This window comes from Alexandromys fortis, unplaced genomic scaffold (assembly GCF_014885135.2).
Source record: "Alexandromys fortis isolate MF-2015 unplaced genomic scaffold, M_Fortis_MF-2015_v1.1 scaffold_186, whole genome shotgun sequence".
NCBI classification, from domain to species: Eukaryota; Metazoa; Chordata; class Mammalia; order Rodentia; family Cricetidae; genus Alexandromys; species Alexandromys fortis.
Genome location: NW_026068067.1, coordinates 2862776 through 2871912, shown reverse-complemented (window position 1 = coordinate 2871912; position 9137 = coordinate 2862776). Strand labels below are relative to the sequence as shown.

Below are 9137 nucleotides of genomic sequence, written 5' to 3'. Positions count from 1 at the left end.
CCAGCCTGGTCTACAGAGCGAGTTCCAGGGCAGCCAAGACTACACAGAGAAATCCTGTCTGGGAGGAAAAAAACCAAACAACCTATGAACCAGTCAGAAATTCCACGACAGCTAGGAAACTACACTTTAAAAGGGTGGGGCACAAGCATGGGCAATTAACAGGCCGTTGCCAGTACTAAATATGGCAGCATCCACTCAGAGCTCAACTCACCTCACGTGACGGGGCGGAGCTTATGATTCGCTCAGCACCCCCCACTCACACACCCGGACACGCCCACTTCTGGATTGCCCAATGAACCTGAGTTTTTTCAGGCACGCCCTTTCGTCCCTCCCACCAATAGCCGGCCGACAGCATCCTTATAATCCAATCGTCATTTCCCTCCTCCGTTGAGTGATAAGACAGCGGCCCAGTGAGCAGGACGCGAGTCGGGCTCCAGACAGGAAGCGTTGCAGCTCGCGTCCAGGGGCGCGACGTACAAGCCGACGGGCGGTTCTCTTCGCAGCTCGCGGACGCGAAGCGGGCGACAGGTAAGTGGTGGGTTCCGAGCTCGGGCCGCGGTGCGGGGCTGTGGGTTTGCTGAAGCGGACGCCGCGGTGCAGCGGGAGGAGCCGGCGCGAGGCGGCTGGGCGGTTAGGCACCCACCTCGATTTGGCAGCCGTTGGGGTCCCTTGCGCATGCGCCAGGGGCGGGCCAGCCGTTAGTGCGTCGGCTTCCGGGAGCGATGTCAGGGCTGTACCCCGACACCCGCCTGCGTATGGTGGCGGGATCGAGGCAGAGGGCGGCTTCACGCTGGAGTTCGGGACGACCCAGGCTTCGGCTTCGCGAGTTTGCAATCACCTCCCTCCTATGTGGCTCTGCCGCTCCCCCGGCCGGCGCGGCGACCCACCGGAGTCCGATTCTTCACTCGGGGTCGCTTTCCGCGTGTGAGCCGGTCCAGCCCGGTTGCAGCTCAGCTTCCCTGAACCTGATTGGAACTTGTTTGGGGCAGCCACTTCCTGGGTTTCTTTCATTTTCTGCCCCTGATAAAACCGAGGCCTGTTGCATTTGAGGGTATCCGCTCCAAGTAGCACCCCAACCCGTTCCTGGAACATTTGGTGTTGGTGTATCGCATCTCGTTTTTCGAGACAGGATCTCTCTACAAAGTCCTGGAATTCATTATGAAGACCAGGTCAGCCTCGAACTCACTGAGATCCACTTGCATCTGCCTCCAGAGCTCTGGGATTAAAGACGTGCGCCACTTGGTCCCACTTCACATTTATTCCTTAAATAGCACAAGAAACGTTTTTAGAGCTATACTGCCTAAAAACATGAGGGGCCATAAGATAGGTTCTCGTGGGGTCGAGGCTGTCCTTGAACTTTTAATTTGTGTGTCTGTGTGTGAACGAGTTACTTGTGTGCAGGTGTTCCTGGAGGCCGGAAGAGGGAGTCGAACTTCCTGTACCTGGAGTTAGAACGTGGTTGTTAGGGTAGGTTGAAAGTTAGGTTGAGAACACTAACTCAGGTTGTCTGAAAGCTCCGCCCCCTCTCTTGGCTAGTCTTGAACTCTTAAGATTTTTGTTGTCATTGAGACAGGATCTCACTCTGTAGCCTTTGCTGGCCTGGAACTCACCGGGTTCTGCCGGCCCTAGCCTCAGGCATTTTTTAAAGTTCATTTTAAATCCCTGCGGCTGTGACACAAGCCTTTAATACCAGCACTTGGGAGGCAGAGGCAGGCTGATCTCTGAGTTCGAGGCCAGCCTGGTCTACAAGAGTTAGTTCTAGGACAGGCTCTGAAAACTCTCAGGGGAGTGAGGGAAAGTGTTAATATATGCTTGGCATTGCTTAGAAATTTAAGCACACATGTCCTGGGCTGTCTAGCTTCTCTCTCCTAGCCGTCTGCTTTAGTCCCTAGCTGTCTGCTTTAGTCCTGTCCCCGGGGTCTGGTGCTTTAGTGACTGATAAACTTTTTTTTTGAAGATTTTATTATGTATACAGTGTTCTGTCTGCACACTAGAAGAGGACACCAGATCTCATTACAGATAGTTGTGAGTTGCCATGTGGTTGCTGGTACTTGAACTTAGGACCCCTACAAGAGCGGCCAGTGCTCCTAACCTGGCAGTGCTCTCCAGCCCCCACTGATAACTTTTGAAGGCATTTTTATTTTGTGTATGTGTGTAGATCAGGGCCATTTGTCAGTTCTCCGCTATGTGGAGTTTGGGGAATCGTACCTTTCGTACCTTTACCTACTGGGTAGTAACCTTTCTTGATGGGCAAATATCCTGGAACTCACAGAGATCCTGCCTCTTCCTCTTGAGAACTGGGATCAAAGGTGTGTGCCACCACACCTAGCTGAGGAGAGCTTTTTTAAATTGATGCTAAAAGGAAGTACACGTCTGAAGAATAAGCACCCGACTAAGTGTGCGTTGGAGAGGGGAGGTCATGACCGTGTGCAGGCAGCAACTGCAGTAGTGTAAGGTGTGTGTGTGGGGGGGGTTTGTTGTTGAGATAGGATCTCATTGCAGTCCTGGCTGTGTAGACCAGGCTGGCCTGGAACTCACAGAGATCTGCTTGCTTCTCTGCCCTGAGTGCTAGGATTAAGGATGTGTGCTACCACCTGGCATTATGAAAATATTTTATTTGATGGTGGTGGTGACTAACAACTTTAATCCCGGCACTTGGGAGTGGGAGGAGGATCTCTGAGTGTACAGAGCGAGTTCCTGGACAACTAGGGCTACACAGAGAAACCCTGTCACAAAAAAGAAAGAAAAAAAGAAGCATTGGTTTATGTTGCTTTGTGGGTGCGCACTGAGAACAGTGCAGAATGAAGGATTGAAGAAGTGAAAGGCCACGTGATGTCTGAATCTGTTTATAGAAAATGTCCAGGAAAAGCTAGTCTTCAGAGATGAGAAGCAGATTAGTGGTTCTGGGAGGTAGGTGGAGGCTAAAGGGTAGAGGTAGTTTCACTTTTGTGGTTGGGGATGAAGTCCGGGGCCTCTCACATGCTCTGCATCTACCCCTGAGCCACACCTCCAGACCCAGAGTCTTTTTTTTTTTTAAGTTTATTCATTTTAATTTCTGTGAACGTTTTGCCTGAATACATTTATATTTACTGAGGGCATGCTTTATGACTGGAGGTCAGAGAGGACATTGGGTCTCCTGGAACAGGAGTAAACCATGTGGGTGCTGGGAATCGAACCCCAGTCTTCTGAAACTTAACCATTGAGCCATCTCCAGTCCATCAGGTTTTCTCTTATAAAGGTGGTGGCATATGTTAGGGTTGATTGTGCTGATGCCGACATGTTTGTTGACTCCTAAATTATGTACTTTGGAGAATTGTATAGCATTTGATTGTTTTCAGTAAAGCTGTTCCAATTTTAAATAAAAAAGGCCTTCACCTTGGGGCCAGCATGGTTTCCTCTGTGAGAAGTGAGTAGGTAGACATGACTGGATTTGGTGAGTGGGCTTGCTGGACAGATTTGCTGCGCAGTCAAGACTGTCTCTGAGAATAGAATAACTTTCTGAGATGGGTGCGGCCTCGAGGAGAAACAGAATTCTTTGCCCTAGGCCTTTTGAGTTCAACTCCTAAGGGTATGGGAAGATAACTGAGAACTGGTCTGGAGTGGAAAGGCATATGACCGGAAACAAAGTTGGGACCTTAGCATAGACGTGGCTGAATTTGGATAAAGTCAGAGGGAAGAAAGAGGGCCAGAAGTGGGTCTAGTACGTTAGCGTCTGACCTCAGCAGACCAGGGACAACAGTAGATGAGCCTGGCTGGTATATGCCTTGTACTTGGCATTTGAGGAATTAATGAAGTGAGTGGGGAGCTTGTCCCCTGTGGATTCCATTTAGCATCTCAGCTGTCTGGCTTTCTTGCTTGCCTGGCCCAATGGGAACCCTTTTCATAAAAGCACTTAATGATTCCCCTGTGTTGACCACAAACAGCCAGGGTGGGGTGGGCAGGGCAGGGCAGATGCTGCCTGCTCCCTTGCCACCATTCCTTTCTCAGCACCCAGGCAGCCACAACTGCAGGCCCTAGGTCTTGCTTCATTCAGGTTCTGGAAGGTCCTTGGAGGGGATGGGTCTGAGGAGCCTTAATTAGTGCTGAAATTTGAAAGTCAGGGAGGGCACATTAATCAGGCAAGGTGGTGTCTGCCTGTATACAGTTCAGAAACTTGTAAGGCAAAGACAGGAGGACCAGCCTATATAGTAAGATCTTTTGTATTTTTTAAAGATTTCTTTATTTATTATATATACAATATTCTGTCTGCATGTTTGCCTGCACACAGAAGAGGGCATCAGATCTCTTAAGCCGTTGTGAGCCACCATGTGGTTGCTGGAAAAGCAGTCAGTGCTCTTAACCTCTGAGCCATCTCTCCAGCCCTATTAAGATCTTTTAAAAAAAAAAAAAAAAACCCTCACAAAGAAAGGGAGGAATTCCTCAGTTAGTGAATGAAATGCTTTTCAAGGAGACACAAGCCCCAGCATAATATTAAAAAAGAAAAAAAGTGGGCTGGAGAGATGGCTCAGTGGTTAAGAGCATTGATTGTTCTTCCACAGGTCCTGAGTTCAATTCCCAGCAACCACGTGGTGGCTCACAACCACCTGTAATAAAATCTGGTGCCAACTTCTGGCCTGCAGGGACACATGCAGGCAGAACATTGTATACATAATAAATAAATCTTTAAAAAAAAAAAAAGAAAAAGAAAAAAAGTGAGGTGGCACATACCTGTGATCCCAACACTTGGGAGACAGAGGCAGGCAGATCCCTATGACTTCGAGGCCAGCCTGGTCTCCATAGCAAGTCTCGGACAGCCAGGCTGATGTAGTGAGATCTGTTTCAAAAACAAAAGTTGTGTGCGCAGAGACTTAGGAGCCTTGGGGTGGAAGGATGGTCTGATGAGATGAAGAAGGGGGAAGGAATCAGAGGCCAGGCCAGGAGGTGTGATCACTATCACGTATTTTATCTGTGGTGTTGGGGACAGAACCTGCTAGGTAAGTGCTCTATCACTGAGCCTCATCCCCAGCTGTAATGTGGGATTGGTATTCCACTGAAGACCTTAGCATGCTTGACGGTGGTGGCATTGGATGGGGTGTGCGGTGTGTAGCAGATGAGAGGTTGCTGGGAGGGTGGTGATGAGGGGCAGTAGGCCAAAGTGGGAGACACTGTGCAGGCGCACCACTGAGCTCTGCCTGCTTAAGGGTTTGCCCTGCCAATCTCTTTCCTGACCTGCCTTCTCTACCAAGTGGGTTTTCCTGCCTGCATCTCAGCTGCATCTCTGCCTCCCTCTGCCTTCTGTTCTCAGTGCCATGGCAGAACAAGATGTGGAAAATGAGCTTTTGGACTATGATGAAGATGAAGAGCCCCAAGCACCCCAGGAGAGCACTCCAGCTCCCCCAAAGAAAGATGTCAAAGGGTCTTACGTGTCCATTCACAGTTCTGGTTTCCGGGACTTTCTGCTGAAGCCGGAGCTCCTGAGAGCCATAGTTGACTGTGGCTTTGAGCATCCTTCAGAGGGTATGTTTCCCTGGTGTTCCCCCCTCCCAGCCACACCCACCCCACGAGTCAGTTATCACCAGCCCCTGTGTGCAAGCAGGTGGCTGGGACCTGACCTCTGTCAGAGGAGTGTGCAGGGAGGCAGCATCCAGTCTCTTACTCATTTACCCTTTTCTTCCTCAGTCCAGCACGAGTGTATTCCCCAGGCCATTCTGGGTATGGATGTCCTGTGCCAGGCCAAGTCTGGGATGGGTAAGACAGCTGTGTTTGTGCTGGCCACCCTGCAGCAGATCGAGCCCATCAATGGCCAGGTAGGGCTGTGGGTTCCTTTCTGGGCTGGGGTTCTATGTGTGCAGCTTTGGGTGTCATGAAACTTTCATAGTCTCTGTGTACTTTTGATTTTAAGCTGGGGATTGAAGCTATAGTGACAGTAACAGTCCCCAGTGTTACTGCTGATTTGTTATGCAGGTGTTCTGATACCACCATTGTAGGTCAACTACAAGGTCTTAAGAGTTATACTTGAATCCAGATAGGAAGCTGAGGCAGGATTGAGAGTTCCAAGCTATGGGAAGACTCTGTTTAACAAAGAATGTCAGGTTGGGGTGTGCTGGAGTTTGACTGTGTGGTAGAGCTCTTGAGTGGCATGTGTGAGGCCTTGGTGTGCATCCTTGGGTGGGTGGGTGTCTTTTTCAGGGCATGGCACAAGTGTGGTGAGGGCTGTGCTGTGGGTGGGCGAGAAGACATGCCATCCTGGGGTAACCCTTTTGTTGCTACCTTTCTGTTCCTGGCCTCTTGAGGGAGACAGGCTTGAGTTACCATGAGAGAGTTTGAGGAGGATAGGCTTAAGGAGAAGGTGGAGATAGATGTTTGGGCCTTCAAGCAGCTTGTGTGGAAGGAACTATCATAATAGGCACACTGTGTGTTGGGGTGGATGGGTGTGGACTCTGGGAAAGCATGTGTTTCTTGCCTACTCTACAGGTATCAGTACTGGTCATGTGCCATACAAGGGAGCTGGCCTTCCAGATCAGCAAGGAATATGAGCGCTTCTCTAAGTACATGCCCAGCGTTAAGGTAAGCCTCCTCAGGTGCTGTGTTTGGGTCATGCTGGCCTCAGCTCCAGCTCAAGTGGCATTTATCAAGCTTAAGGTTAGTGGTAATTTGTGTTCTTAAGTCTGATGAATTATGCCCAGCCTCCACAAGCTTGTGCTGGTCCCAGGTGTCTCTTTTCATCAGAGCTAGCCTCTCAGGCTTGCCTCTGCTCTTCCGGCTTGCCTGGGTTTTGAGAGAGTGGGGCTGGTGTACCAGATGGGTGGATGCCTATGCCGCAAAGATCACTGATCCCAGAAAGGTGAAAACAGCTCCTTTTCTGTCCCCATAGGTATCTGTGTTCTTTGGGGGCCTCTCCATTAAGAAAGATGAAGATGTGTTGAAGAAGAACTGTCCCCATGTTGTGGTGGGGACACCAGGCCGGATCCTGGCACTCGTACGGAGCAGGAGCCTCAACCTAAGGAATGTGAAGCACTTTGTGCTAGATGAGTGTGACAAGATGCTGGAGCAGCTGGGTGAGCATCCCACTGGCCTTCCCAGCCAGTTCCCCACTCAGAGTCACGGCAGTTTTCTAGGGGGCCTGATGGATGGGACAGTGGGTCACATGGGTGGCCAGAACTCAGGGCTCCTGGGAGAAGCCTAAGGGAATGTCCAATGTTGACAGAGTATGCGCTGCTTCTGAGCCCAAGTTGAGTGGAACCATAGGCCCCATGAGTTGCCATCCCTTTAGGACATGTAGGCATACCCAGGGGATCTGGAGGAATAGTGTGGCCTCTGCCACCCATCGGGGGCTGGGAGAGATGGGCATGTGTCCTGGGAAGCCACTGCAGCTCTCACGCCAGCGGGTGTCTCTGCCTCAGGCTCCCTTTCCCGAAGCATGGCTCAAGGCGCACTGGCAGAGCCGCTCCATGCTGGCAGCGAGTAAGTGGACCGCGGCTCCTCCCATGCCTGCGCTCCCGCACGCCCGCCCATCCGAGCCCAGCCCCTCAGGCAGTGGGGGACACCCCTGGGCCCACTCCACCATGACCATGGTGCCAATGTTCTCTGGCCCAGGTTGGGGAGGGCTGGTTCCTCTCTGGTGTGGGTCTGCTCAGTCAGGCAGGACACTCAGCTTGTTGTATGTTGGCATCCCATCCAGACATGCGCCGGGACGTGCAAGAGATCTTTCGCCTGACCCCCCATGAAAAGCAGTGCATGATGTTCAGCGCCACCCTGAGCAAGGAGATCCGGCCAGTCTGCAGGAAGTTCATGCAGGATGTGAGTAGGGGATGGCCCGGCTAGCCACCTGCCTACCGGGGCCTGAGCCACTCCACGACACACCAGCCTCACTTCCCCTGGTTTGTCAGACTAGGAGCTGAGAGGGTCTGCACTTGAGCCAGAGCAGAGCTTACATCTGGCTTTTGGGAGGGAATTGTTTACTGAGGTTGGATGCAACAGGCCCTCTGGAAGTCATCACTACGGAGGAACTGTTCCCTGGAAGGTTCCAGGCACATGAGATGCCCAGAAGTGAGCCCTACTTGCTCCTTCCTGCTTCCTTTCCTATACAGCCCATGGAGGTGTTTGTGGATGACGAGACCAAGCTCACACTGCACGGCCTACAGCAGTACTATGTCAAGCTCAAGGACAGCGAGAAGAACCGGAAGCTCTTTGACCTCCTTGACGTCCTAGAGTTTAACCAGGTGATGTTCCTACTTGCCCACACCAAGATCTGGGATCATGGGTGATAATCCATGGGCCTAACTAGCATTCTCTTTCTTGAGGTGGTGATCTTTGTCAAGTCTGTGCAACGCTGCATGGCCCTGGCCCAGCTCCTAGTAGAACAGAACTTCCCAGCCATTGCCATTCACCGAGGCATGCCCCAGGAAGAGCGGTGAGTGCATGATGTCCACCATGGCCAAGGGTGCCCCTGGGACCCACCTGTGTTTGATGCCTCTGTTTGTCTCCCACTCTAGCCTGTCCCGCTACCAGCAGTTCAAGGACTTCCAGCGGCGCATCCTGGTAGCTACCAATCTGTTTGGTAGAGGTATGGACATTGAGCGAGTGAACATTGTCTTCAACTATGACATGCCAGAGGACTCAGACACCTACCTTCACCGGGTGAGTGCCCCCTCCCAGTGTGGGTGGATCAGGGCCCCTCCCTTTCTCAGATCTTGAAGAGTGCCTGTCTGCTGACCCCATCTCCCTGCAGGTGGCTCGTGCTGGTCGCTTTGGTACTAAAGGCCTGGCGGTCACTTTTGTATCTGATGAGAATGATGCCAAAATCCTCAATGATGTTCAGGACCGGTTTGAAGTGAATGTGGCAGAGCTTCCAGAAGAAATAGATATCTCTACATACAGTAAGTTGCTATGGCCATTCTGGGCACAGGAGAGCTGGGCTTCCAGAGCAAGGCCCCTCCTCTCTCACTGCCTCACTCTTGTCTTTACAGTTGAACAGAGCCGATAACCATACGTGTAACCAAGGACCACGGCCACCTTTCCCACCTGCTGCTCCAGATCCTCTTCCTAGATAATAGATGGGTGTATCTTTTTATTGTTCCAAAGCTGTAGTTATGTAAGAATAAAGTTTTATTGTGGACGCCTGGCTCCCGACCATCTTTCTTCTCTTGGTCAGCATT

General features: G+C 51.4%; 1 protein-coding gene across 4 annotated transcripts; it reads left to right on the top strand.

Annotated features, from left to right (window-relative positions):
* Positions 1–387: 387 nt before the first annotated feature.
* Positions 388–9097, top strand: Ddx39a (DExD-box helicase 39A). Of its 4 annotated transcripts, none has more exons than XM_050120714.1 (11): positions 388–528; positions 5285–5496; positions 5659–5786; positions 6454–6546; positions 6854–7037; positions 7661–7779; positions 8070–8201; positions 8283–8392; positions 8475–8619; positions 8711–8858; positions 8949–9097. In XM_050120714.1, the coding sequence occupies exons 2-11, from the start codon at positions 5289–5291 to the stop codon at positions 8963–8965; spliced, it is 1284 nt and encodes a 427-aa protein (XP_049976671.1). In that variant the 5' UTR covers positions 388–528; positions 5285–5288; the 3' UTR covers positions 8966–9097. The 4 variants fall into 4 exon arrangements, with proteins under 4 accessions (XP_049976671.1, XP_049976670.1, XP_049976673.1 ...); XM_050120713.1 differs by lacking the exon at positions 388–528 and adding an exon at positions 1026–1169; XM_050120716.1 differs by lacking the exon at positions 388–528 and adding an exon at positions 1210–1467.
* The last annotated feature ends 40 nt before the right edge of the window (positions 9098–9137 follow it).

Bases quoted from the DNA above. Each gene is read 5' to 3' on its own strand.
- Ddx39a (XM_050120713.1), top strand. The intron at 7,038-7,660 runs GTGAGCATCCCA...CATCCCATCCAG, and splicing joins CAAGATGCTGGAGCAGCTGG to ACATGCGCCGGGACGTGCAA. The intron at 8,620-8,710 runs GTGAGTGCCCCC...ATCTCCCTGCAG, and splicing joins CAGACACCTACCTTCACCGG to GTGGCTCGTGCTGGTCGCTT.